This window comes from Nyctereutes procyonoides, unplaced genomic scaffold (genome assembly GCF_905146905.1).
Source record: "Nyctereutes procyonoides isolate TBG_1078 unplaced genomic scaffold, NYPRO_anot_genome, whole genome shotgun sequence".
NCBI lineage: Eukaryota > Metazoa > Chordata > Mammalia > Carnivora > Canidae > Nyctereutes > Nyctereutes procyonoides.
Window position 1 is genome coordinate 40,620,164 of NW_026575043.1, and position 27,549 is coordinate 40,647,712.

Sequence of the window (27,549 nt, forward strand, 5' to 3'; positions counted from 1 at the left end):
TCAGAATTTGCTTCATAATTACCACTCTCCTTCTGTGCTCCTTGTGGACTTTCATCCTGGGTTTCCATTCCTGCCTCTGAGTGACCCCCTTCATCCTCCTAACATAGTCACTTGGTAATGCCATGGTACAGAGAAACCTGCATGGTGGACTAGGCGTTACTGACACCACCCCATTTAATTCTGTGAGACATAGTTATCATCATAATCTCCATTTTACAGAGGCAGATACCAAATCTAGAGAGGTAAAGTGACTTGCCAAGCATCACAGTTTATGGCTCTGAGTTCACAAAGTTCCCTGGGATCAAGGCTTGTGTGCACCCAGCCCCTAGTGGTCAGCACTCTGTGCTTAGAGTTGAGTGAAGAGTAGGAGAAAAGCAGTACCTGGATTCACCTGGATTCACTGTCTTCTCCTTACCCTGGACCTTAAATAGTTACTGACTTGCTGAGAACTGGTTTCATCATCTGTGGAAGGTTGGCAGGGGCGGTAAGAGGGTTGATAATTAGAGGACCTATTTCCTGGACTTGTTGTCAGGATTAAATGAAATAATGTAAGTTAAGTGCTAAGCACCATGTCTGTTGCACAGTAAGTGCCTGGTAAGTGCTCTAACAGACATTCAGTTACATTAATATTAGAATTATAATGTTGTAAAAGGCTGTCATCAAGCACATCTGTGCTCAGCCCTGTGTTTGGCTTCAAGGAAGACCAGAGCTGGTATCAGGCCAGAGAGGGAATGTTCTTTACCAAGCACTTTCTGTGTTTTACCTACCTGATCTCAAGGTAGAGGATAGTATTCCCAACTGACTGTGGAGAAAACTGAAACATAGAGTTCCTGAGATCACAAAACTAATGATTCTGTCAACACACATTTATTGGGCATCAGTTAGGTACCAAGCTCCGTTCAAGGCCCAAGACACCCTGTGGAGAACGAGACGGGCAGAGCCCTCCAGGAACGCACCTTCTCGTGGAATGCTGCCTCAGCAGAGCGGACAGTCCGGTGGAGAAGCCATACCTGCTCCACTAGACTGCTCACATTCCCCAGACAAGCCGTGCCCTTTTCTTTTAGCTTGTGCTTGCTCATACTGGGTTTTCTGCCTGGTGTCCTTTTTCCCCTTTCTCACCCTGGCCACTTCCCTTCACCCTTCAAAGACCATCTCACAAGTCAGCTCCCCTTTAAAGCTTTCCCTGAACACTCCCCCCACCAACCCCTACCACCACTCTTGGGGGCTTCTTGTAGTTTCTTAGCACCTTCTACATGCTTCTGTGACAGCACTTCCATGTGTGCCAGCTATCTACTCACCCATCTGTCTCCTCTGCCACATTGACCTCTTCAAGGGCAAGGACTGCATTTTATTCATCTCTTTGTAGATTCAGGGCTTGGAACACAGGCTCTAGAGAAATGTGTATAGAATATAATGAGGGGCTGATTGTGTTCTGTCCCTGGCGTAGTTAGGAAAGGCTTTGTAGACATGAGAGGGAGTTCTGAATGAGGCCTTGGAAGATGAGTGGGACTGAATTGGAGTGGGGGTATGAGTGAAGGAGGGCAGTTTAGAGGGAGGGCCACGTAGAGTTAGGGCTAGGGAAAGAAGAAGGATGTTTAGAAGAAATAGGAGGGCCTGAGAGCCAGGGCCTTAGGTTTCTGTTGGACAAGGAGGGAGTAGGAGGCCTTGAAGGAATCAGTGAGTCAAACAGTGAGTCAAAACTACTTTAGTAAGATCCAGCAATTTGGTAAGGATGGGTGAGGGGGCCCTATGTGAGTCAAGATGGGCTCCTCGGCACCCACAGTGAGACTGTGATCTTAGGACTCATTGCCTGCTAAGTGTGGCAGCTTGGGAAAGGGAAGTCCTCCATTGAGATAGTCTCCATACCTTTCTGTAGTTGTCAGGGAGAGCTGCCTTGCCGATTTCTGCTGTGGTCTGTGCCTTTCCCTAGCTGGATTGGGAAGTGGAGATTCCTTACTTTTTGGAGCCAGCAAGGCTGATGCCTAAAGGAACCATTTCTTCTGTCTGACAATCAAGAGGGGTGGAGTTGACCAGAGTGGAGAGCTGGGCAGAGGCCCAGGGCACGAAGGCCAGTGAAGGGTGGAGAGAACCTGTTTACCATTGTGCACTGACCCAGGGCTAGAAGGAGCAAAGCCAGGGAATTCCTTATGGGAAAGGGAGGCAGGCCCAGAACTAGCTTGCACTGGGAATTGGGAAGAGTGAAGCAAGCCAGACTCACCCAGACAGACACCCTGGACATTGCCCTACCCTTAAGTCAGTAGCTGCCAGGATGCTGGAGGGAGTGCCAGGCTGCCACAGACCCAGACCATTTTCCTTTTCCACACTGACTCACAGCATGGCCTCGGGCAGATCACTTACCCCCTGGGCTATAAGCTTCCCTGACTGTCTGGGGAGGAGGTGGACTCACTGGGTGATCTTATAGGCCTCCCAGCCCTGACTGTCAGCCATTTGCACCCCTCCCCCAACCCACCCTGTCTTGCATTCCAGTTACCTATCATCAGTTATTATGGAGCTGGCATAAAAACTATTTATACTTCCAGTCATTACCACTTCTTAGGTTAATGAACTCCAGAGGTTGTTACCCAGCGTGCAAAGTAGGTCAGCCTTTTGTTTATCCTCACTTTTTCCAGCCCTGGGAGAGGAGAGCTCCCCCACCCTTGTCCCTGGATCTGTCATTGGCTGTGCTCTTTCTGCAAATCCACTTCCCAATTTTCCACACTTTCTTGTCGCTCATTCCTGCCCTTCTCAGCACAGAGGGTAGTGGTTCTCTACTGGGTGGTAAAGAAGAGGGAAAAGGATGTGACAGGCACAGAGGCTTTTAGATTATATTGAGGCCAAGTGGTGAGACACTTTATATTTATTGGATAATTTAGTGCTTAAATGGCAGCCCCCACTTCCAGGCTGTGTAACCTTGGGCAGATTACTCAGCCATGCTGAGCTTTAGTTTTCTTGTCTATTAAGTGGAGATAATAAAAGCTACTTCCTTGGGGAATTGTGTGCATATATAGTACTTGGCAGAACTATTCCATGGCCACTGCTGGAAATGTGTCAGCTCTTACTGCCTCATGTTATCATTACCATTGCCTTCTAAAGAGGTGGCATTGCCCCCATATTACAGGTAGGGAACTGCTCAGAGTGGAGCAGCCTGTCCAATTTCAGATAGCTATAAAAAATGATAGAGCGGGAATCAGAAGCCAAGAATTACAGTCTCTGTGTCATTAAGTAAATTACTTAATCTCTCTGGGCATCAATTACTTCATGGGAAAAATGGGCATGATCCTGCCCTGCTCCATGTGTATGTGTATGGGCCAGTCAGATGAGAAAAAGGATATGAAAATACTAGGTAAGCTGCAAATACTGGTTCCCCAATAGCTACCATTTGCCAGTCACTTGCCAGGCTGGGCCCTTATACACATTTATTCCCAGTTGCAGTCCTATAAAATGTGAGGCGTTTATTATGGTTCCACTTAAAGATGAAGAAATCGAGACAAGGAGGGCAAATACTTTGCCCATGGTCTCCCAGGTGGAGGAGCTGAAATGGAAACCTAGGTTGACTGGCTTCAAGATCCCCACTCTGTTCACTCTTCCCATACCCCAGCTGACCTCCAGTGGTTGAGATGAGGAAGATCAATCCTAGAGTCTGTAACTTGGGTTTTCTGTTTGGGCTGTGTTTTTCTCTTCAAATGAAGAGGATTTCTGTTTGGGCTGGTTTGGAGAGTGAGGCTTGGAGGAAGGGATTAATAAACTGGTTCCCTGGGACCAAGATTTATCTTTCACCGTTGGATGAAGGGGACATGGGCATGGACACCATACCTGGCTGGCTGCTAGCCAGGAGGGCTGAGATGTGCTTGAGCAGAAGGCAGACAGCTAGAAGGACAAGTGGGGAGAGAGCTCCAGTCTTGCTGGGAACAAGTCTTGTTCCTCTCAGCTCTTAGAAACTTCCAACTTCTAGGTTTGGGGAGAAGGCTAGGGAACTGGGAGCTCACAGAGCATGGTGTCAACAGAGTGTCACTGTTACTTTGGCCCGTGGCCTGGCAGAGCACAGCTAAGCCTAGCTCAGCCTGAGAGCTCAACAGAATCTGGGATCAGTCACCCCTGGCTGCCTACTTTTATCTCCTCTGTGCCTCTCTCTCTCATGAGGGGGCGACTGACAAATAGCACATTGCCCAGGCTTGCCATCCCTCAACTGAGGTTGTGCTTGGGAGCTGTGCCCATCCAACATACTGGCTTCACTGAGCATTACTGGGTATGGGCAGGCTGCTCACTGGGGCAGTCAGAACACTGGAGATGGGGATAGACTGTCTCCAGGGGCTTGGGGACCAGAGAAAGAGCCCTGCAGTGGCTTCTGGAGAATGGCGGATTTCCTCACAGTCTTCCCAGGGGAGTCCAAAGCAGCACACGAGTCACTGTGGCAGAGTGTAGAAGTTAAGTGATAGAACTTAACTTATTAGCTTTGTGACTTTGCCCAAATCACATAACCTGTCTCATTGGGTCAAGTTTCTCATGGGCCAACTAGTAATTAATTTATTAATTAGTGAGGAATCTACTTCACTGAGCTATTAGTGGCACAGATAAAGTTGGTGTAGGCAGCAGTGGTTTGTAGCCCTGAATGCAATTCATTTGAAAGTAATGATGTCATGGAAAAAGCAGGCAGGTACCTGTTAAATACCTGTGAGATGCTTGGTGGGAGTTACAGAAGTTCAAGACTCAGTCCAGATAGGGAGGGAGAGTGCTAAACAATATGAACAGGTTGTAATGAGGTGCTGCTCATTTCATGTCTTGATTCATTAATGAATTACTGCTGAAATCAATTTTAGGGGATTGGGACCAGCGTCAGAAGAAAACAAAAAGAAATAGAATAATATAAAATGAATATGAAAATTTCAGAGTGCATAAAAGAGTAAATTATTTCATAAAATGTATTTCAGTTCTATGTGTGTGTATGTATAAAATCTCAGTATAAAGCGTATTTCTTACTGTGAGTCTCAGTTTTAAAACTTTGAGAAATGGTATTCTAAATTAAGAAAGAGGTCTTCAGGTTGGAGGACAGTTAATGAGATCAGGGCAAGCATGGAGGCTATGTGGAGGCTGAGGACTTAACCTGTAGAAGCAGAGGAGTAATAGTACAAGGGTCAAGAGCATGGGCTGTGGAGTCAGGCAGGCCTGGGTTTGAGTCCCAGCTCTGTCACTTCTAGCTATATGGCCTTGAGTGAGGCACTTAACTTTACTAAGTCTTGGATTCTACTTCTGGAAAATGGAGAGAATGGTATTATGGTAGGGTTATTACATGAGAATAGGAAGAAATTTGTAAATAGTAAATGATATATAGATGGTAACTACAATTGCTGCTGGTATTTGAAGTTGTGGTTTTTACTGTTATATTGGGCTCTGAAAGGGTTGCTGTGACTTGGAGAAGGGAGAAAAAAGGACATTTCAGATAAGGATGGGTGATTGACAAGGATGAGCATGTGTGTGCCTGGTATGAGACTGGTGTGGCTGAGATTTATGCAGCATTAAAAGGGGGTGTCGAGGGATCCCTGGGTGGCGCAGAGGTTTGGCGCCTGCCTTTGGCCCAGGGTGCGATCCTGGAGACCCGGAATCGAATCCCACATCGGGCTCCCGGTGCATGGAGCCTGCTTCTCCCTCTGCCTATGTCTCTGCCTCTCTCTCTCTCTGTGACTATCATAAATAAATAAAAATTTTAAAAAATAAAAAATAAATAAAATAAAAGGGGGTGTCGAGGTTATAGATAAACAGTATCAGGAAAGTTTTAATAGTAGAAACTTCAACAATAGGGTAGCTTCACCTGGTAATAATGAGGCGCCATCCCTGGTGGAATTCTAGCATGAGCTGGGCCACTAGAGACTGTTCTCATTAAGATCTTTTGATTGCAGAGACTCCCTCAGGCCACCTTAAAGAAAGAGGGGTTTTCTGCAGGGTAAGTGAAGCTCTCAAACTGAAGCATCCCCAGTGTGCTATTTGGTCCTTTAAACTGGCCATTTGGTCAACTTCCCTGTCACTAGAAGCTGGCTCATGCTCTTCCTCCACTGCCAGGAGAAAACTACCTCAGATAGTGTCTACACCATCATGCTATTTTCAGGGATGCTCCTGACTCTATCTTCATCTTATGGCTCCTTTCTGGGCATCCTTCGAGGATCAATTCCAATGCAGGTCATTGCAAACTGAGGTCTAGAGAGGGCACAGGGATTCCTATACCAGACAGCAGTCTGATCAGATGCCTTTTGAAATCCTGCCTGACTAGACTGAAGGATATGTGAACCTTCTGGTTTAAAAAAAAAAAAAAAAAAAGGATAGCCCTCAACTTCCCAGGAGCACATCCTGTGCATAAAAACAAATCTACCTGCTGTTAGAGAGCACCTAATGTGCTGAGTGCTGGATACAACCAGACCTCTAGTGTCTTCTTTTCACCATCTCCAGGTGGCTTAAACTCCTCCACTACTGGAGAAGCCACTCAAATGACCATATTTCCTCAAAATTTTCCCAATTTAAGGTTTTAAAAGTCAAACATCTTTCAGTTGACATGTACATTTAAAGTAGTGGTGGGGTTTTTAAAATTATTTCTGAGAAGATCTTGCCAAATCAGTGGTGCAGCTTAAAATCAGTAATGTCTTAGAATCCAGGAAATATGGTCGTTTGTTTTGTAACCAATTGAAATTCCGGTTTGAGGTTTCATACTGGGGCTTTGAAACTGCCAAAGCTGTTATCTGACATCATTTAAAGGAACACTGAACTTCAATGTGTTCCCCTATGTATCTGCAGTTGGGAGAATGGGTATCTCTGAGGCCCTGCAATCAGATCTTATCAACAAAGACAGACTTGGAAGGTTGAAGTATCAAATGGGCATGTATTTAATCACAGAGGAACTCACTGTAAATGTACTCTCAGGCAAAAGCCTTGCCATCTGTGAGCCTCAGTCTTCTCATCTGCTCAGTGGGAGGATTGTATCAAATATTATCCACATCCACAATTGCTAAAACTTCTGCTAACGTAGTATGGGCATCCTCTTTCAGAAGGCTCATCCCCTGACTTGTATAAGCTAATGGTTTGTAGGCAGTGGGAGGCAGCCTGTCCTGTGATACCTGGGCCTTCCGTTTCCATTCCCTGGGTATGTGGGGGTTGCCTGGAGACATGCATCTGTCTATTTGTAAATGTCTTGATCTAAAGGTGTGGTCTCTCCTTAAGGAAAGGAGTGTCCTCCTGCCCTGGTTCTGCCTTTAGGTGGTTGAGAGGGTCAGCAGTTTAAGAGGAAAATGACCTGTGTTAGTGTATTTTGAGGGTCAAGTTTGTCCCAGGCTGTCGTTCCTCCTCAGCTGTTCAGCTCCAAGGCTGGGCTCAGGCCTGTGCAGTTCCCCAGATAAAGTACACTAAAGAAGACCTTCCCTTTTGTGTTTTGGAGGCCTCTGTTCTGCCAAGGCCCCTCCCTCTGCTCTTCCAACCAGTAAAAGTCACAGCAGTGCATTTCCTTCCGTCAGAGAGAATCAGAGAATCAAGGCCTGGGCCAAGCCCTAGCCCCATCATGTCCTGTTCCTAAGGGCCTCCTCCCAGCTGCCTGAGTGCCTCTGACCCTGCACTCCTTTCTGGGAGGTCAGGCAGGACCAAGTATGGACTCTTGGCTAGGATCTAATTTGGATTTGAGTCTGGGTTTTTCCACTGATTTGCTGTTTGACTCTGAGCAAGATACCCTCCCTGGGTATCTTACCTCTCAGTGTCAAGTACTTTTTTCAATTGGAGGGGAAAAAAAAGAAATTCAAAAGATCCATAATCTACCACTTTAAAAGTGATGAAAGCATGTATGTGTGTGTAAAGAGGTATATCTACACATACATCTCTTTTCATTGTTTTTTTTTAACCAATATTGCTCTGTAGGCTAAATAAGAAAGTATATGTAGAATACCCAGTCTGCAAGTGCTAGTCTCCTCCCTTTTGCCCCTCAGAGTTGTATGGGCTCAGGACTTCCTGGGAACTCACTTCTTGGAGGAAACCCACTCACTCGAAGCACCCTCTGGCCAAGCCAGGGATCCTGCCCCAACCTGCCTTAGCTGCTCCAGTGCCTGCTTGCCTGCCTGGGGTGGGTCTCCGCTCCAGTGTTTCCCCAGGGACTCTAGTGAGCATTCAGCGCCCAGCAGAATGTCAGCACCATGAAGGCCAGGACTTTGTTCTAGTCAAAGGAGAGTTTCCTCACAACCTGCCCAGAAGCCCTGGCCCTAGAACAATGCCAGCACAGCTGTGATAGCTGCTGCTGTTAGTAGAGGTATGAATACAAGTGATATTTGAGGAGGTTTTGAAGCATGTATAGGATTTTGATAGGTAGAGACAACTTGGAGTCTATTCCAGCAAAGGGATTCCAGCAAGGTGGAGAGGTGGAAAAGGGCCAGGGCATAATTGGGGAAACTATAAGTAACTAGCTTTGCTAGAGTGAAGAGATAAGCATGTTATTTCTGTACTTATTTGACTATTTGTCTTTTTGTTTGTTTTCTTTTTGCATCTAGCTCTACACCTTGCATGTAGGCCCTCTGAAGAGGTATATTTATCTAGACAGACACAGGACAGGAATGCTTTGCTTTGGTGCACAGATGCAGGCACTCAAACCTCTGCCCCTAGAGAGGCATAGTGACCCTGGCTCCTTGACACACATTGGGGGAACAGGCACTTAACCTGGTGTCTTTTTGGCCTATGGCTTCTAGAGAGGGTGCGGTATTCCCTCTCATCTATGTTAGGGTGTTCATGAGTTAGCAGCCCCAAAGGGAATACAGGGATGGAAGACAGAGGCAGGAATGAAGGCCTGGTAAGGCTGGTGGCTAGGGCCTAAGCCAGGGCCTTTGCTTCTCTTGGCACCTCTGACAGGCCCTGCCCTTTGCTCCACAGGCTAGAGGAAGTCCCCCTGGAGGTGCTGAGGCAGAGGGAGTCCAAGTGGCTGGACATGCTCAACAACTGGGACAAATGGATGGCCAAGAAGCACAAAAAGGTGAGGGGTCTAGCCTTGGGCCTTGGGCTGGGAGTTGGCAGCCTGGGGAAGAAAGGAAGAGGGAGGAGCTGTATCAGCCTAGAGGAGCAGGCACTTCTCCAACTGCCACTAGCCTTGAGTGTCCCTATCTGCCAGCTCTGAAAAGGGAACAGAAGCTGGCGGGAGGGCAGGGACCAGTCTTCATTTGATCCTCCAAGATGACTTCAGACTCACACAGAACTTTGTCCTAGAGTCAAACTTCAAAGCCACTTTTAGCCAAAAGACCTTATAGGAAGCTTTCTTCCAACCCTCCTAGGAGTTCTTGCTGTTACTTAGAACATATCAGGGAGGACTTTAAAATACTAGTAATAGCTAACATGTGTTAAACATTTGCAGTGTGCTGGATACTTGACTTGAGTAATCCTTGTAACACTCCAGTGAGGTTGGTAGCAGTAGTACCCCCACTTTGTGGGTAACCCACAGAATTAAGATTTGAACCCAGGTAGCCTACATTTAGTCCCTGCATTTTTCATCACCACCCTCTAGATTAATGTGATGAGTTCCCTCTTGCCTCCCAGCCAAAGGAAAAAGAACGAAAAGTAACCTCACAGTTTAATGGTCTTATAAAAATAAGAATACCCAGTGGCCTTCTTCTAGTTGGTCTTTCTTTAGACACTAGCTCTATTGCTCCGTAGGAATACCCTTGCCCGGCACTGTGTGTGTGTGTTGATGCCCTTGGCCACCTGGGCAGGATCCAGTTACTCCCTGGCCTAGGGGAGACCTGTCTAGAACCTCATAGCCAGGGTCTCTCTGCACAAGTTCCCAGGGCACAGAGTGAACCTGCTGTCCCCTTGTCATCACCTGACATGCTGGTCTAGTCCAGGCTGGCGCAACTGGCTGCAGGGCCTAGCGGAAAGCTCAGGACTGAAGGTTAGATATGGGCTTAGGCCCAGCCCCTCTACCTTCCCCTCTTTATGCCTATGGCTAGCTGTGCAACTTTGTATGAGTCACCTCACCCTCTCAGCCTCAGTTTCCCTGGTTGAGTGGTAATGATAGTCATGTTGGGAGGCTCCCATGAATTGGTAACTATAAAGCCCTGTGCCTATGGAGGAGAGGCACACCTAGGCCTGGGCTTTTTCTTGCCGTTCTATATAGGCTTTGTAGCATACATTTTTTGCTTATTAAACATTTCTATTAAAACATTTTTTTTAAAGACTGTTGTTCTTCCTGCATGACTCTGGGGTTTATTTTCCTGCCTCCTTTCTCCTCAGGCTCTTACCCTGAGCTTCAGCTCCCTCTCTGCTGTCTGTTATGACTAGTGGCTGGCAGGGACAGTGGATCCTTCATGCCCCACCCTCCCTTGCAAATGGGGATTCCAGAGGGGAGCCTTGGGGAGCTTTCAGCAGAGCAGGCAGCATCACTTCCTCTTTCCCTTTGTTTCCCTGGAACTGTGGTTAGAGGCCAAGGGCTCCCCCTGCCCAGTAGGGGCCACTGCAGGAGGCTGTACCCCTATCCAGAGGCCCTCGCCATCTGCTCTCTACTCCTGCCACCTTAGCTGTGGTCACATTGGCCCTAGGAGCTCTTCCTGCCTGGCTGTACAGGCTTGGGTTCTCCCTGTGGTCAAGAAGTCATGGCATAGGAGGTACTATACGGGCTTCAGGAAATGCGTCCAGACCCAACACTTCTCCTGGACTTATTCTGAGTCCCCAAGAGGGGACTGTATGGAGGCAAGGTTCTGGCTGGAATGCTATCTTCCCCTGTAGGGCTCTGCTCAAACTGTGACCAAGCCCTCCCAGAGTTCAGCAGTCAGGGTGTGGCCTCACTCAGCTGTCAATCAGAGAATGATAATCCCTTGTGCTTTCTCTTTGCTGAGCACTTTCTCTTGCTTTATCTTTTCTGATCCCCACCATTGCCTCCTCTCTAAGGCAGGCAGGTGGAGTTTGCCATCTCTGTCACTTCTGTGCTGAGGAGATTCCTGAGGCCAGAGTGGGAAAAGCTGACTGTACTCCTGGTTCTCTATCCCTGTCTTCCTAGCCCTGGCCTGAGTGAGGGCAGGGCCTCTTTGAGAACCTCAATGGACTGAAGGTATTCCTGGGCTCCCCTGGGTCAGACCAACTATTACAGGGGGCGATGATGATATGGGGGCTGGCTCAGGTCAGGCTAAGCTTGGCCCTGGAGAGAGCCTAAGGGACCTGTGGCTCTAGGCCATACTATTGCCCTTTGCCAAAGCCTTCTCAGACTAAGTGGCCTCCCTAAGGAGACCCTTGTCCTACAGCAGCAGGAAACTATTCCTAGAGTCTGGGGCAGTTCCCTTTCACTGTCTTCCTTTCCCCCACCTCTTCCCTCGACCCCTTTGCAGGCAGTCCCAGAAGCTTGAGCTGCTCCCATGAGCAGCCACTCTGCTCTTCCCCCACTGCCTCTAGCCTGTCTGCCTCTCTCCTTCCTGGTTCTTGACACTCTCTGACCCTTGGAAAGTTTTCTCTTGTTTGTGCTGGTCATCAGGAAGGCTAGGGCTTCTACGTTCCTTTGAGAGATTCTAATGGGACTGTTTGAGGGGGTTTCCAGGTGAGGGCAAGTTAGGTGTGAGCCCAAGCCCCTGGGGCTTTTGTTTCAGTCATTTTCCAGGGATGGAGGGGTGGAGAGGAAGGCATTTATTGAATACAGACTATGTGTATAAATGCCCCATGCTAGGCATTTTCCCACCCTTCTAATAGAATTTTAGATAATGCCATTCTGTTCTTAACTATTGATGAGAATTGATTGGCTTAAGGTCAGCACTGGATTTCAAGTCACATCCAGTTGCTCTTCCTACTGCTCTGAACTCCTAGACCATGCTGCTTAGTGCAGGGGCTGAGGGGAGTGTCATTGGCCAGTACCCCCAACCTCCGTTCTGTAGGAGTGGTGCCTCTGCTTTTGCAAATCCTCCATGACCATTGGCCTTGAGGTCAATAAACATAGCTGCCTCAGTCTCATTCTGTCCCAAAGCCCAAGTGGAGCTCTCATCTAACTCCAAGAGGCCAGTGAAGTGCAAAGTGCATGGGGCTGAATCCCTCTAGTATGGTATAGGAGGTAATGGGTTCCTGATGGTGTGACCTTAATATTTTCCCAATCTATGTTTCAGTTTTCCCATTTAAGAGACATGATTTTTCAAACTGGATTTTGACAGTGGAAGCCTTTTTCTGATAAAGAGAGCAAGTATAAGAATTAAGCACTAGCTCTGGGTCATGAGCTACCCCAAACACTTCCTCCCTCTCCTCTCCTAGTCTGTGAGTGATAGGAAAGACCTGTGCCTTTGTAGCAAGAGATGAAATCAGATCTCACAGCCAGGCTGGCTGCCTCTGCCCTGGGCTGGTAATTGTGGGAGCTCAGGGTCAAGGAGAACAGAAGAAAGGATTCATGACCAAAACAAAGAGGGAGCCATTCTGATCAGCTCTCATTTTCCTTCTGAGTTCTGCTGAGTTCCCCTCTAGGTGGATTGTGTCCTGCCACACAACTACTTAAACAAATACCCCCTTGGAAGTGCCCAGGCAATGTCTCTGGGCACATTCTGGGTTATCTCAAAGGCTATTCAACTTGCAGCTGCAGCTGTGTCCCACACAATGCAGATCCCTCCCTAGTGATATCCATGGGGCTCCTCCAACTTGAATGGTTCCATTTTGATTCAGAAAGTGGGCATGGGAATTCAGAATTATGTGGTAAATGTCAGGAATATCTGTTCTATCATTGGGCCAGGGGAACATGGAGACTGACATCACCTGGTGACAGCATTTCTACAGTCATTACTCCCTCTGCCCCTGGCATCCTAGGCTATGCACCGTAGCAATAGTAGCAACAGGAGGAAAGTCCTCTTTTCTTCCCTTTCCTACTTGCCTCATGTGCTAACTGAAGGCCCACCAAACACTGACAGAGGAGCTGGGTTTGTACAAAGCCTCTGGAGGAGTTGCCTGGGTGGATGCATGAACACAGTCCTCTTTTTGACTTTCAGATCCGTCTGCGGTGCCAGAAAGGCATCCCACCTTCTCTGCGGGGCCGTGCTTGGCAGTACCTGTCAGGAGGCAAGGTGAAGCTACAGCAGAACCCTGGGAAGTTTGATGTGAGTGGCCCTTCTTTCACCCTTCCCTCCCCTTTCCACATCTCTTGATGTCCTTTCCATGGCAGCAGTCCTCCATGTGTTCACTTGGAGCTCAGCAATATGAGCTGATTAATAGGACCACCCATCAAATGCCCCACTAACCAAGCCTGTCCAACCTGTGACTCCTGGGGGCTCTGCCCATCTAAAGCTCCAGCAATTAGCAGGCTTCAGTGAGATAGACGGATTTTCCATCTTCCATTCCAGCTCTTTCTCTTGTCAACGACCCAATTTTGCTTTCTTGGGCTCATCAGGAGGGGACACTCAGACCAATTCCCTGACTGCCTTGGGCTCTGTACTATGGGCCTTTGAGGGCCTACCCTCAGGGACACAGAACCCTCAGTAACTCTTGGCCTCCCAACCTCGACTCTTTTCTCCTGCCTCATTCAAGCTGGCCAGACACAGTTCACCCATGCTGCTATTGAGGTTGTCAGCTTTAGGGGTGGCAGAGCTAAACCAGTATCCTTATGGGTTAGAAACTAGTCAGTGGTCAGAGAGGGTATCCTCTGTAGGCATGCCTTCCCCTCCTCACTTGCTGCCCGCTGCTCCATGGCTGCCAGAGTAAGAACACCCTTACATTCATGAGGCTTCTTAGGGCTGACCTGGGCTGGGAAGCTCCTCCAGCATGCTCCCCAATGGGAGGCACTTGGCTCCCCTGGGATTACCCTGCTTACCTGCCAGACCTGGCCCCAGACATCAGAGTTTCTCCCAAGCTCTTGGGACTGGTAACAGGCAGTGAGAGAGCTGTCAGCTACCAGCTCTTTGTTAACATACTTCATTCTTTGGCAAACACTCTTGTTTTGCCAAACCTGTTCCCTGAGAAGAGTGGGTGGGGCAGGGCAGCCTAGAGTTTCTGCTGTTGATGAGGCTTGAGAATCATTTGCTAGCAGTACTTGGCAATGGGGCTAGGGGGTTTGGTGGAGTGTCTGGCTGGGGGCAGCTCTGGGAATCAGGGTGATTGGACTATCCCACAGAGCATCCATACCAGGCCCTGCTAGAGCAGCCTCTTGACTCCAATGTCTTCTCATCCCTTTCATTTCAGGAGGCTGTATCCTGGGTGGAGGGGGGGAGCTCAGCCGTGGGAACCTCTCCTCAAGTCCATGATTTACCTCTGGCTGCTAGAGCATAGGTATGGGAGCCAAGAGCTTAATCGGCCAGGCCAGACTTCTGGTTCCATAGTTAGTAAATATGAGCACATCCTGTGTGAGTAGCAGAGCACAAAGCTGTGTGTGCATTTTGTGTGGGGGGAGTAGTGTGTCTGGAGAGAAATCAGCCAGGTAGATTTGCCAGGAAAGGTCTTTTAGATGCCCTGAAGCTGAGTGGTGGGTCCCCAAGGCAGTCCTGGGGGCTAGAACAGTGGTTTTCGAGCACATCTAGAAGAACTTTGCCTGTGGATGACATGGAGGAAGTGAGTAAGGATGAGAAGCTCCCTCTGGGTGCTGTGGACATGACAGCCAGAGGCAAGGGTACAATGACAGGCTATTGGTGGCAGCACATAACAGCATCTATTCCTGTGCTCCCCCTGAAGACCCAGGGGGGCCAACCCCAATCTCAGCTGTCAAGGCAGGTTCTGCAGCCTCTCACGGCTCCATCTTCTCTCATAGTTGCTACTTCTTCCTCCCTCATTGGGCAGGGCAAGACCTTCTGTCCTTTTCTTACCTGGTTTTCTTCTCTGGCTTCATCTCATGATGGCGGAAGTGTCTTCAGGCTTTCCTGGAAGCTGCTGTAGCTGCATCAGCTGCTAGCAGCCCACACTTACCTTTGATTCTCAGAGCCCTTTCTTCCCACAGGCCCTTCAGCTATACTTCTTCCTTTCTCAGCCACCCATGCGTGGTCAAGTGTCTTGGGCTGCTAAGGTACCAGGTGAGCACATCCTAGGAACTGACTTCTTGGGTTCTCAGGTCCCTACCTTACCAGAACCCTCTGGAAAATTTGTGGGTTCCTCCTCCACTTTCTGACAAAAAAATCCTGCATTGGACTCAGACAGTATCCAGCCCTGGGCTTGACTTGGAAGCCTCATAGGACACAAGCCCCCATCTTGAGAATATATGAGACTCTAGAGTTTATATACCCACTTCTTCAGCTGTGTGCCTGATCAAAACCCCTCTGTGGAGTCATTTGGTCCTTCTCTCCACCCTCCAGCCTTGAACACTCTTAACGGTTTTTTCACTCAGTACTTACTCTCTCATGTCAAGTTACCTGGTACCCTAAGGTCTTTAGTTTAATGTCAGAACACATCCACTGAGGGAGCACAAGAAGGAAAGGGGCTTGTATGAACATACCTGCCAATCAAGGCCAAGGCCTGGGTCTGTGCCCTCAGGTGTGTTTGCTGAGAATCTAGCCCTTATCCCTGGGGCCTTCCCTAATGCTGCACCAGCCCTGTCCCTGCTCCGCCCTCTAGATTTCCTTTTTATTGATTTTTTCTATTGCTATTTTTTTAAAGATTTATTTATTGACTTGAGAGAGAGCAAGAGAGAGTGCAAGCATGTGCGAGTTGGGGGAGAGGCAGAAGGAGAGGGAGACAAGCAGACTCCCCCTTGAACGGGGAGACTGATGTGGGGCTCGATCTCAGGACCCTGAGATCATGACCTGAGCTGAAATCAAGAGTCAGACACTTAACCAACTGAGCCACCCAAGCGCTCCAGTTTTTTCTTTCTATTTTTAATGTTGGGGCATTTACAGAGAGAGAAATGTACAGATCTTAAGTGTGTAATTCGATGAATTTTGACAAATAATACATATCGATGTAACTAATAAGCAAATCACGACATAGAACATTTCAAATGATGGGGAAATGATTTTTCTTGTGTAATACTTTGTTTTTAAGTATTACATGGGGGTAATGGGGGTGCCTGGATGGCTCAGTTGGTTGAGCAGCTGTCTTCAGCTTGGGTCATGATCCCAGGGTCCTGGGATTGAGCCCCACATCCACCTCCCTGTTCTCCCTCTGCCTGCTGTTCCTTCTGCTTGTGCTCTTTCTCTCTCTGTCAGATAAATAAAATCTTTAAAAAAAAATGGTACTCATGTTAAGATATTCAAGAAGTTCAAAGAAAAGAGTAAAACTTTGTCAAAACTCCAGCACCTAGAGATGGTTCTGATTGGTTTGACAAATGTCATATCCTTCCAGATAGCACTCTGTGCAGATCCTCCCTCCATCCCTCTCTCCTAGACACACACACACACACACACAGTAGGTGATGCCACTTGCACGGAGAGACAGCAGAGGAATTCAAATCAGTGGCTCTAAGTCAACCTGGCTTCCAGGCCCAGCCTCACCATTTTTTCTAACCTTGAGGACTTGGGCAAGTAACTTTTCTTTGATCCTCAGTTTCCTCATCTGTAAATAGTATAAATGATAGGACTTTTATTTGGGGTTGAGAAGAGTCAGTGAGTCCCATGGGTGGCTCAGAACAGTGCTAACCAGTGGTAGCTATTGCTTTGATAGTAGCCTTCTATCTTAGGACATAAGGTATTTGAGTGAGTCCTGAATAAAGTACCTGGAGATTATTTCCAGCCATAGCTATGACAGACACTCTTGACTACATGGGTCTTCCTGGAGCCAGGATCACCCCTCAGGGTTTATAGGGCTCTTCCCTCCTTGCCTTTTTGCCGCTTCTCTCTCATTCTCAGACTTCTGACTTGTCTTCAGGAAGGCTCAGTTCATGATGGGATTGGGTGGGTATTGCCCCTGGCAGAGGCTTTCTCTAATACCTTGGAAGTTGTATCTTCCCAGCAGCCATCCCTAACCCCTAATACATGGTCTTGATCTTGCTTCTAGGAGCTGGACATGTCCCCTGGGGACCCCAAGTGGCTGGATGTGATTGAACGTGATCTGCACCGGCAGTTCCCTTTCCATGAGATGTTTGTGTCCCGGGGAGGCCATGGGTGAGCAGACTGGGTCTTGTGGGCTGGAGGTGGCTCTGGGCCCTGTCTCTCAGGGCACAGAGGAGGCAAAATGGGTTTGGGTGTATCTCAAGGGCTCAGAAGCTGAGAGCCCCAAACTCCACTTACTTTTAGAGTTTCCCTTTGGTTTGAATCTGATGGGTCTCCTTAGCTTCTTCCCTTACCTTTGGGGCAGCTTTCATTTAGAGTCCTAGAGCTTGCCTGGTCTTCTTCTGAAAACAGGTTTTGGTGGAGAGAAAGAGGGTTAGAGACAATTAGGTGGGCAGAGGGTAAGTAGGAGGGGAAAGATAGGCAGGCCAGGCCAGAGGACCAAGATAGACACCTAGGACAAAGCTATCCTATCTGGCCAAGGAGACACAGCTGCTGAATGAGAGGCCCACACTGCCAGCCCTGACACACCCTTCCCTTGTATCTGGCATCCTGCCTGGCTTTACCTCTGCTTTTTCTCTAAGCCTCTGCTCTCACATGTCAGATAGGGTGGGACAGGGGAAGGTGCCTTCCCTGCCTCCTCTTCTTGTTTTGTGAAAGTCTCTGTGCTGCAGTGGGAGACTGACCCCTTGTTCACCACAGTCAGGTCACCAGGGAAATGCAAATTCTGAGACAGTTCTAGTCTGGTAGTGGGTGGCAGAGTCATACCTATCTTCCCTGCCGCACTTGGCCCTTCTACAGCCAGCAGGATCTATTCCGTGTGCTGAAGGCCTATACCCTTTACCGACCTGAGGAGGGCTACTGCCAGGCCCAGGCGCCCATTGCTGCTGTTCTGCTCATGCACATGCCTGCTGAGGTACCACCAGGCCCTGGACAGGTGAGTGGGTGGGCAGGGAATATTCAGCAGCAAGGCCTCATGTCTCTCTTGCCCACAGCAAGCCTTCTGGTGCCTGGTGCAGATTTGTGAGAAGTACCTGCCTGGCTACTACAGTGAGAAACTGGTGAGTGCATGCTGGGTCCAGACCTGGCCTGGGACCTGCTCTTTGTGGCCTCTCTAGGTCTTTCTTTCCACAGCCACTGTTGCCCCACCTGAAAACCTTCCCAGATTTCTGTCGCTTTCAGCCTTAAGACCCAAGACTTGCCAGGGTCAGGTCTTCTAGGCTCCAGAGTCATTGGTTCTACCCTGGCCTCCATCTTTGTTTCTAGCCATCTGGCCATTTGGCGGGATCGCAGTTCCTCCAGTGCACCGAGTTCCTCCCTGCCTCAGCCGTGGCCTAGGCTTAAACCTCTACCCCCTTCATTTCTGTAATAACTCTCCTTTCCTTTAGCTTTCAGCTATCAGAGAGCTTTCTGTGACCCTGACAGGTGGGACCTCTGGCACATGCTAATCCAGCATTTCTGGTTCTGCCATATTCTGGGCATTTACCCACCTCTCCCACCAGCCCCTGCACTGCCCCTAGTCTCTCTGCTTCTGTGATTCATCTGTCTGTCCCTTCTCACTACATGCTCCATGAGGTGGACCAGCTACATCTGGTTTGCTCTTCATTATATCCCAGCACCTAACACAAGGTTGCCTCCCTGCAGGCAGTACCTGCCTGAGGGATGAATGAATGCCTGCCTGGAACTAGGAACCGGGGCATAGTCTGTCCTGCCTGCTTTGAGCCTACAGTCCTGGCCCCATGGCTTCACTGTGTTCCCCAGGAGGCAATCCAACTGGATGGGGAGATCCTCTTCTCACTGCTGCAGAAGGTGTCACCTGTGGCCCACAAGCACCTCAGCCGGCAGAAGATCGATCCACTGCTGTACATGACAGAGTGGTTCATGTGTGCCTTTGCCCGCACCCTGCCCTGGAGCTCTGTGCTGCGCGTCTGGGATATGTTCTTCTGTGAAGGTACCGGGCTGGGCTCAGAACACCACTACCTCTAACCCAGCCCACAGGGGACCTCTATTTTCAGAGAAACTCCTTACAGGCCATTTTACCACCCCCTCATGCAGGAGTCAAGATCATCTTCCGGGTGGGGCTGGTGCTGCTGAAACATGCGTTGGGCTCCCCTGAAAAGCTCAAAGCCTGTCAGGGCCAGTACGAGACTATCGAGCAACTGCGGAGCCTCAGCCCCAAGATCATGCAGGAGGCCTTCCTGGTCCAGGAGGTATGGCCCATACCTTCCCATCACCACTGGGTGGGAGTGGGAGATGTGGGGGGATTTAGAATTGACCTGGTAACACTCTGCTCTGAAGGTGGATCTCTGAGGCCAGGCCTGTTGCTCATCAGCTCAGGATAGTGTGGAGAGACCTTATCCTCCTGTCTGAATGAGAAGACAGGGGCATAAAGAGGCCTAGGTTTGCAGGGCCTTCTCTGTTGTGAACCACTTGGGAATGAGAGGAGCTGAAATTCATCACCCTCTCTTCTTCTCTGGTATCAGATCCATGGCCTTGGCTTTATTTTCCCTTTTTTCTTTCTTTTGTGGATTTTCATCCACAAATTCTGAGCCCTCAGGGACGGTACTTAGGTGACACATAGTTAGGCAAGGGGACTTGAGTTATGGGCAGCGTTCTTTAAGGCAGTGGGTCTTAAGTGCCTGGCTCACCTGACACTTAGCTCTGGGACTTGTGATCACCACAGGGACCAGACCACCATTATTCCTAGGGTCGGACTTTAGTGACCAGGACTGGGGGATCTGAGGGAGAGCAGGGCCAGGTTGGGAGGCAGAGGGGAAGTTTCTTCCTGGTGCCCATCTTCCTGTCATCGCCCACACAGGTGGTAGAGTTGCCAGTGACAGAGCGCCAGATTGAGCGTGAGCACCTCATTCAGCTGCGGCGCTGGCAAGAAACCCGGGGTGAGCTGCAGTGCTGTTCCCCGCCCAGGCTGCATGGTGCCAAGGCCATCCTGGAGGCAGAGCCAGGTCCCCGGCCCACCTTGCAACCTTCACCATCCATCCGCCTGCCCCCAGATGCCCCCCTCCCTGGTTCCAAAGGCAAGCCCAAGACACCCAAGCAGAGCCAGAAGGAGAAGGAGCAATGGGAACAGGCAAAGGCAAGTGGGCAGCTGGATAAGCTCCCAACCCCAAGTCAAGCCAAGGGGGCAGCTACTGCAGGAGATGCGTGTCGCCCACAGGATGTGCCCCCCAGGGATGCAGCCCACCAAGATCCAGCCCTTCAGGACTCAGCCTCCCAGGATCCAGCCCATCACCGCTCCCAGGATTCAGTTCACCACTGCTCCCAGGAGAGTCTGACCTCCCAGGAGAGTGAGGATACATACTTGTAACCCCGGCAGCTCAGGCCTGTGGGGTGAGGCTCCACACACCCCTGGGGCTCACAGACTGACAGCCAAGGGCCTGCCCATGCTGATGGCCCAGCTGCCCGGCCCTGTGTGGCAGAGAGTCTGGCCGGCCCAGCACAGACTCTGCCTGAGCCTTTTTATTTATTTCCTCCCGAGTGGAGCTTGGGCTAGCCCGCTGGGGCCGGGGGAGGTGAGGGCCAGTGAGCAGGGCCTCACTCAGCCCCTCTTCTTGGGGGATGCTCCCTAGGGCTGGGGTGCTGTGGTGAGGGGGGAAAGGGGGGTGTTCTTTATGTAAAATAGAAACATGGTTTTGTACAGAAATAAACCGGCTTGTGTAGAGAGTTGGTGTGCAGCAAGGGACCGGTAAGGGGAGCCACCTGGCGCTCAGCAGCTCTCCTCTGTGCCCTAGACCCCCCAGCCCAGAACCAGAGCTCTCTGAGAAGGCTTTTGCCATAGGCCAGTCCTTATTCTGGACCCCGTTTTCCCTTAACCCATCACCTCCGCCCCGTGTCTACCAGTCTGCCATAGATGAGAGACTACAGCCTCTTAGATGCTCCAGTGCTAGCACTGTAGCCCACAGAGCCTCAGCCCAATGCCGGAGCAGAGCAACGCCTGCTTCCCAGGCTTTGATACCTACTCATCTCTGAGGAGGAGGGGCTCCTTAAGGAGGTGTTTTCAGGGCCTCACCTGGGTTCCACTTCAGACCCCAGTAGGGTTCTGAGTGTTCATTTTGAGTTGCGAGCTGGTGCCAGGGGTGAGAGACCATGAATGCCCTTACATGGTGAGTTCAGGCCTCCATTGGACACAGAGGGGTGAGGGAAGAAGTTTGGGTCTTTGATGAAAGGCTACCTGCCGCTTCCTGAGCACTTAGCATGTGCCAGTCTGGGCTGGTTGGGTCACCAGCTGATCAGATAGGCTCTATTATTATCCCCATTTTACAGATGAGGAAACAGAGGAGCTGAATGGGAAAGATGAATCTGGTCAATTTGCACCTAGAGCCCCCTGTGACCAGGGTGCCTGGTGACCTGGCAATGCCACTGAGGGCCCAGGCAGGCACTATGGTCACGACCTGATGACTGTCAAGGGTAAGGACACGGTGTCCCTGGGAAAGGCCCCCCTTCTGCTGAGGAAGCAGCTTTTCCAGTCAAACAATAGCGGCTGTTCCTGGCAGGCTACCAAGCTGGGCTGGGCCATGGTGGAAGGGAGTGGGAGAGGGAGGAGTAGAGCCTCCCTAGGAGTTTTCAGGCCTCACAGGGCCTGGGCCTGGAACACCCTGTCATGATACATCTGGGGATACTGAGGCCTAGGGAGGTCAAGTGTCATGTGAGTCTATCAGGGCAGGCTACCCACTTCCTGCCTTCTACCCCTCACTTCTGTGGTTTCCCACCCCATTTATACCTGCCACGAGAGGCTTTGAGGACACTCCCCTCCCCCTGGCTCTCCAGGGGACAGGCCAGGATGTGGCAGCTGCAGTGTTCCTTGAGCCAGAGAGGCCAGGGAGGGAGGGTGCTGCCCAGCTTCCACCCGCCTACAGTAGAGGTTTCTGAGCAGGCAGGAGGCTTGTGTAGGCCTGCTGGGTCCCAGTCAGGCCTGAGGCCGGCTTTAACCTGTTTGGTTCAAAGCCTCAGATCTGAAGCCTGAGGATGCTCAGGCCAGACAAGGGCCCCCCAGAGCATGCTCTGTCCTGCTACAGGACCAGTCTAGGTGTGCTGATTATCTGCTTAAAACTGAGCAGAACCCAGTTCTAATGTTGAAATGAGCCCAAGTTGGTCTTATAAGCCTCAGATCTGGGGCATCTGCCAATGCCCGGGGCCTCCATGGGCATGAAGCAAGCTTACATGTGCTCAGGCCAACTGGGTTCTGCTAATAGGCTGCAGGCTTTGGGAGGCTTCAACAGGGCTCAAGTCTCAGGTCTGAGATCTGAGTACCCAGTGAGCCCCAGACACATGGGCCTGTCCCCTGAAGTCAGCCTTGAGCATCCCTGGCCCAAGCACTTAGTCTTGAAGGGTCTCAAGCCATAAGCCTGACCACCTTCATTCCCCTACCCCACAGTATGTTGCTCAGATATAAGTGGCTGGCCCTCCCCAAATCTGTACCCTAGTGTGTAAGCGCCTTCTTCCTCCATAAGGAGAAGGGGGGGGAGAAAGGCGGCAGGACCCTTTGTCGGGAGAGAATCTCAGCATCACCGGGGCTGCACAGCCTACCCCTCCATGCTCCAGGGTTTTCTGGGCAGCACTCTGGTTCCAGCTGAGCCCCGATTCGCCTCGCAGCCCTTTGGAGCTTCAAGGTTATCAATTATTAGACCTATACGGGGGCCTGAAGGACAGAAACAATTCCAAGACCTCCCTCCTGCTTCGGACCCTAGCGAGGAAGGCGACCCGCGGAAAAGGCGGAGCCCGGGGAGGGGGCGCGGCATGGGCGGGGCCTGAAGGACCCCCTGGGGTGGGATCAGCCCGTGATTCCCCGAAGCCAGGCTGAGAGGGCGGAGTCACCAGGGGCGGGCTCTGCGGGCAGGAACGTGAGGATTGAGGCTCTGGCCTCGGGAAGGAGGCGTGGCCACTCTGGATAGGCCGTCCGTCCCTCGGGGCGTGGCCGTCAGGGAACTGGACGCGGCATGGGGTTGGGAGGGTCTGCAGCGTAGCGGGCGGCGTGGACGCGGCCACACAGCGGCTCCTTTAAGCCCCCGGCACCGCCCCCCCCGCCCCGCCCCCGGCGGCGGCCTGGGTCTGGTTGGCGGCGGGGTCGGGTCCGCGCGGACCGTGATGGAGCTGCACATCCTAGAGCACCGGGTGCGGGTGCTGAGCCTCGCCCGCCCAGGTCTCTGGCTCTACACTCACCCGCTCATCAAGCTGCTCTTCCTGCCCCGCCGCAGCCGGTGCGCGCCCGGGTCCGGGGGCACAGGTGGGGGTGGGCTCCGCTGTTGCTCTGGGACGGGGTCGGGAGATTCACATCGCCGCGGGGCGAGCGGGAGCGGTCGGGGAGGGCCCTTCTCCCTGTGCCCCCCCCGCCCCCCCGAGGCCGCCATCCGGCTTGGGCCTACCCTCCCGGGACCGCCGCCTATCCGGCCCTGTGAGGCGCCGTCCCAGAGCCAGTTACGGCGCAAACAACCTGGGGTGAGCAATGCCTAACTCCAAGTGGTGTCAAATGGGGGCAATTCCTTCCTGGCGACTGCGGGGAGCTTCTTCCAGACGCCCTCCCGTCGGGTCAGAGGGGCTGGTCTAGGGCGCCCAAAGTCCGATGCTCCAGGGGGCTACGGGGGCGTAGCGCGGGCGAGCCTCTTCTCCTTCCGGGAACCGAGGGTCGGGAGCTCCCGCAGAGGTCGGGAGGCGAAAAACAGTGATTCCGGTGATGAAGCCCACGCCCCACTGGCCCGGGGAGAAAACTGAGGCTCGAGGGGGCAGGGAGGCGTCCTGCAGGGGTCTTTCCGGGCGCCTGGAGCGAAGTCCTGCACGCCCCTTCCGCCCAACCCAGGCTGAAGATGCTCCCCCCGCCTCCAGGTGCAAGTTCTTCAGCCTGACGGAGACCCCTGAGGATTACACGCTCATGGTGGACGAGGAGGGCTTCAAAGGTGGGGGCTGGGCCGGGAAAGGGTGGCGTGCACCCCTCTTTGCGATTCTCACTAGATCCTGGGATCCAAAGTCCCAAGAGCTGGAGCCTTGAAAGCAGATGGGTCTGGGTTCGAATTCGCCTCCACCGCACACTGGCTGTGTGCCCTTGAGCAAGTCATTTCCTCCCACTGAGCTGTTTGTTTCCTCTTACGTAAAATGGGTATAGTTGTGGTTCTGATCATAGGGTCCCATGAAAACTTTATAGACAGGGCTGTGAAGGGCACTTGGCAGCCTCAGGCCAGTTGCAGGGCCAGTTTAGGGCAAGAATCAGAGGTTCCTATTGCAGTATATTCCCCCTGGCCATTATTTCTCCCTGCACTTATCTCTCTGGTGCCGGTCACCCCCTCCCTGGCTGGTCTGGGAACTCCAGGAGTCTGAGGGTTGGAAAAGGAGTGCAGGAGCAGGCAGCCAGCCCATGTCCAGGTCCTGGGGGGCCTCCTGGCTGCTGCTGTGGCCTGGACACCAGCCTGTTTTCTCCCTGGTCCCTGAAGCTGACATCTGGCTCCTACTCCTGCCAGCCTGACCCCTCTTCACAGGCCTGGAGTCGCAGACCACGAAACTGAGGCTCGGCCCATCCTTCACTGCAGTCTTTTAGACTTTAGTTTCCCGTTTGTACTGCAGTAAAGTCTGGGTCGGCTAAGGGAGAAGGGCTTCCCTCAGCCAACCTGGTTTGTTGGCGCCCCCTGCTGGTGCCACATGGTATAAAACCTCTGTTAGTCTAAGAAAAGCTATCATGAGGTGTATACTCTCAATCCCATTTTACTGATGAGGAAACTGAGATCCGGAGAGGTTAAATCATTGACCTCGGGTCAACAGCAAGTAAATGGTGAAGCCGGGATTTGAACCCAGGTCTGTCTGACTCTGGAGCTCCAGTCTTAACTGGGAAGTTTCCATCCCTAGCAGGCCAGCACCTGAAGCACTTCTCAGTTCTTGCATACATGCAGCTCTCAGGAGCAGAACTTGGGAGAGGGAGACAGCCCCAGTCTCCAGACCTGCCATTACCTTCGTAGAACCCCCCACCCCCAATTCCTGGACAGACAGGGAAGCCAAGGGGCAGGGGCCAGCCCAGTAGGCCCTGACCTGGTATATACTTCCTGCTCACAGAGCTACCCCCATCTGAGTTCCTTCAAGTGGCTGAGGCCACATGGCTGGTGCTGAACGTGTCATCTCACAGTGGTGCAGCCGTGCAGGCTGCCGGAGTCACCAAAATTGCCCGCTCGGTCATTGCACCACTGGCAGAGCACCATGTGTCTGTCCTGATGCTGTCCACTTACCAAACGGACTTCATCCTGGTGAGTTTTCTGCAGGCTCCGGGGCAGGGTGGGCATGGGTGCCTGGGGACTCGTGTTACATCCTCCTCTTGTGGTCCAGGTGCGGGAACAGGACCTGTCCGTGGTGATCCACACACTATCCCAGGAGTTCGACATTTACCGGGAAGTGGGTGGGGAGCCTGTGCCTGTTGCCAGGGAGGATTCCAGCAATGGCTTTCCCCGTTCGCAGCATGGTGAGGCTACCCTCACACCCAGACCTAGGCAGGGCCTCCTCTTCCCACGGGGGCCCTTCCCTTATGAGAGCTGGTCTGTGGACGTGGGGATACCGGCTGACATAGACTGCCTCACAAGATAGGGAGATGTGGTGGAGAAGAGGGTTCCTGTAGAGCAGGACCCTACCCTCCACCCAGGCCCCTCCCTACCTGGCCACCAGGGGGCGCCCCAGCCCACAGTCGTCCTAACAGTAGTTCTCTGCCTGGTCCCTCCTGGCAGGGCCTAGTCCCACGGTGCATCCCATCCAGAGCCCCCAGAACCGCTTCTGTGTCCTCACATTGGACCCTGAGACACTGCCAGCCATCGCTACCACGCTCATCGATGTCCTCTTCTACTCCTACAGGTGAGCTGTGTTCTCATGCCGTTGCTCCCTATGCCTACCACCTTCTGCTTGTTCTGTAACTCTGTGCCCTGTTCTGTATCTTGGGTTCCTGGCAGCCTGTGATACCCATGTGCCCCTCACTGATGTTCAGGGAAGGTCCCAATGCCACAGCTGCAACCCTTTCCTGTAGTGTAAGCTGAGACACCCCTGACCCAGGCCTTGGGTCGGACCCTCTATCAGTCCTGGGGTCCAGCATCTTTGAAACAAGCGAGATTCATCGTCCCCTCCCACCCCTGTCCAATCCCCATCAGGGTATCAGGGCCCTCAGACAGGGGAGGAAAGTGGCCCGGAGAGGGGAGGAGATGCAGTGGGCTGGGTACCCCGAAGAGCACTTGAGCCTCCTGTTCTTTTCTAGTGCCCCCAAGGAGGCAGCCTCTGGTGGTACTGGACCCAGCTCCATTACATTCTTTGCCTTCTCCCTCATTGAGGGCTACATCTCCATCGTCATGGACGCTGAGACGCAGAAAAAGTATGTGACTCCTGAGCCCTAGGGACCACAGATCCCAAGGCCAGCCCTAGGGAGGGAGGAAATGGAGTAGACTCTGAGGTCACTAGGTCAGCCTGCTTCCAGGGGCTCACACTGGGGCAGGGAGGGGATGGGTGGGTGCCCTGCCCACTACCCACCTGCCTTTCCAGATTCCCCAGTGACCTCCTGCTAACCAGTTCCTCAGGAGAGCTGTGGAGGATGGTGCGCATTGGTGGACAGCCCTTGGGCTTTGGTAAGGGCTGCTTCTTGTGTGTTGGGGACTTGGGGAAGATCTGCGAAGGGGATGACCAGGATGATGTACATGGACTCCTTCCCCCTGCCCCAACCCTCAGATGAGTGTGGGATCGTGGCCCAGATTGCAGGCCCCCTGGCTGCAGCCGACATCTCTGCCTATTACATTAGCACCTTCAACTTTGACCATGCCTTGGTAAGCACCGTGGGTTGGGCTCCTGGAAGGACACTGAGGCCCTGGAGGGTGGGAGGGTGCAGAATGTAGTCCAGGAAGTTGACATGGCCCTGATCCCTCCCTCCACCCACCTGCCCACAGGTGCCTGAGGATGGTATCAGCAGTGTCATTGAGGTCCTCCAGCGACGGCAGGATGGCCAGAGCTCCTGAGGCCTCCACATTCTCCCTTCACCCCAGGCTTCCAGAGACTTCTCTAAGCTATTTCCTCAAGCTCTGGGATGAGCCTTCCCCACCCCCATTCCTGCCGGGGGACCCCCTCCTTCTGCTCTCTGTATTAAGCTGCGTGAAGGCACCGGCTCTCATGTGGACATGCGTGTCTGCCCACGCAGGGGAACACGGTGCTCAGGGCTTTCCTCACCCCATCACTCCCTGCGCGGCCTCAGTGTTTGCACATTCCCTGCCTGAGGCCCGAGCCATCCCCTCTCAGCACCCTGGGCCAGCCACTGGACAGGGTCCTTATCTCCGTTCTGCCTCTGGCTGGGTTGCCTTCCCTGGCCAGGTGAGTTCTGACAGTGCCTGCCCCTCAGGGGGCCTCCAAGAAAAGTATTTTTACATCTTTCTCCCTTTTTTATTGACTTGTTAATAAAGGGCTTGTAGTTCTAAAGGGTTGGACTGTGGTCTATAGGGGTTGTCTGAGCTCAGACAGGGCTGCTCTGCTGCTGCTCCCAGCCCCTCTACCTGAAGTCCGGGTCTGTCCCTATGTACCTGACTCTGGCTGGGCTCACCTAACTCAATTCTCACCTCAGGGAGAACTGAACCTTTGAGAAGTGAAGTGACTTATTCCCATGCAGGGCTACCTGCCTCTGAAGCCCAGCCTCTTCCTTCCTTCCTTGCTGCTTCTGGAATAGCCCAGAAAG

The 27,549-nt window shown here is 51.9% G+C and overlaps 2 protein-coding genes across 4 annotated transcripts in view; both read left to right on the top strand.

The window, feature by feature from the left end:
* The window catches only part of TBC1D10A (TBC1 domain family member 10A), a 33,319-nt gene extending 10,576 nt beyond the window's left edge, over positions 1-22,743 (top strand). Inside the window, exons 2-10 of one of the 3 annotated variants that reach the window (XM_055322274.1) lie at positions 8,887-8,986; positions 12,951-13,058; positions 16,873-16,979; positions 17,667-17,781; positions 17,861-17,926; positions 18,627-18,816; positions 18,921-19,075; positions 19,684-19,959; positions 20,041-22,743. In XM_055322274.1, the coding sequence (XP_055178249.1) occupies positions 8,887-8,986; positions 12,951-13,058; positions 16,873-16,979; positions 17,667-17,781; positions 17,861-17,926; positions 18,627-18,816; positions 18,921-19,075; positions 19,684-19,959; positions 20,041-20,190 (1,267 nt within the window). In that variant the 3' untranslated portion in view covers positions 20,191-22,743. Of the gene's footprint in view, positions 1-8,886; positions 8,987-12,950; positions 13,059-16,872; positions 16,980-17,666; positions 17,782-17,860; positions 17,927-18,626; positions 18,817-18,920; positions 19,076-19,683 lie in introns of all 3 variants that reach the window. The other 2 variants (XM_055322275.1, XM_055322273.1) reach the window with 2 other exon arrangements.
* A 106-nt stretch (positions 22,744-22,849) lies between these two features.
* CASTOR1 (cytosolic arginine sensor for mTORC1 subunit 1) lies at positions 22,850-27,296 on the top strand. Its single transcript, XM_055322276.1, has 9 exons — positions 22,850-23,080; positions 23,703-23,773; positions 24,918-25,105; positions 25,185-25,317; positions 25,577-25,700; positions 26,095-26,208; positions 26,376-26,458; positions 26,559-26,653; positions 26,774-27,296. Exons 1-9 carry the CDS (start codon positions 22,968-22,970, stop codon positions 26,840-26,842), a joined length of 990 nt encoding a protein of 329 aa, XP_055178251.1. The 5' UTR covers positions 22,850-22,967; the 3' UTR covers positions 26,843-27,296.
* The last annotated feature ends 253 nt before the right edge of the window (positions 27,297-27,549 follow it).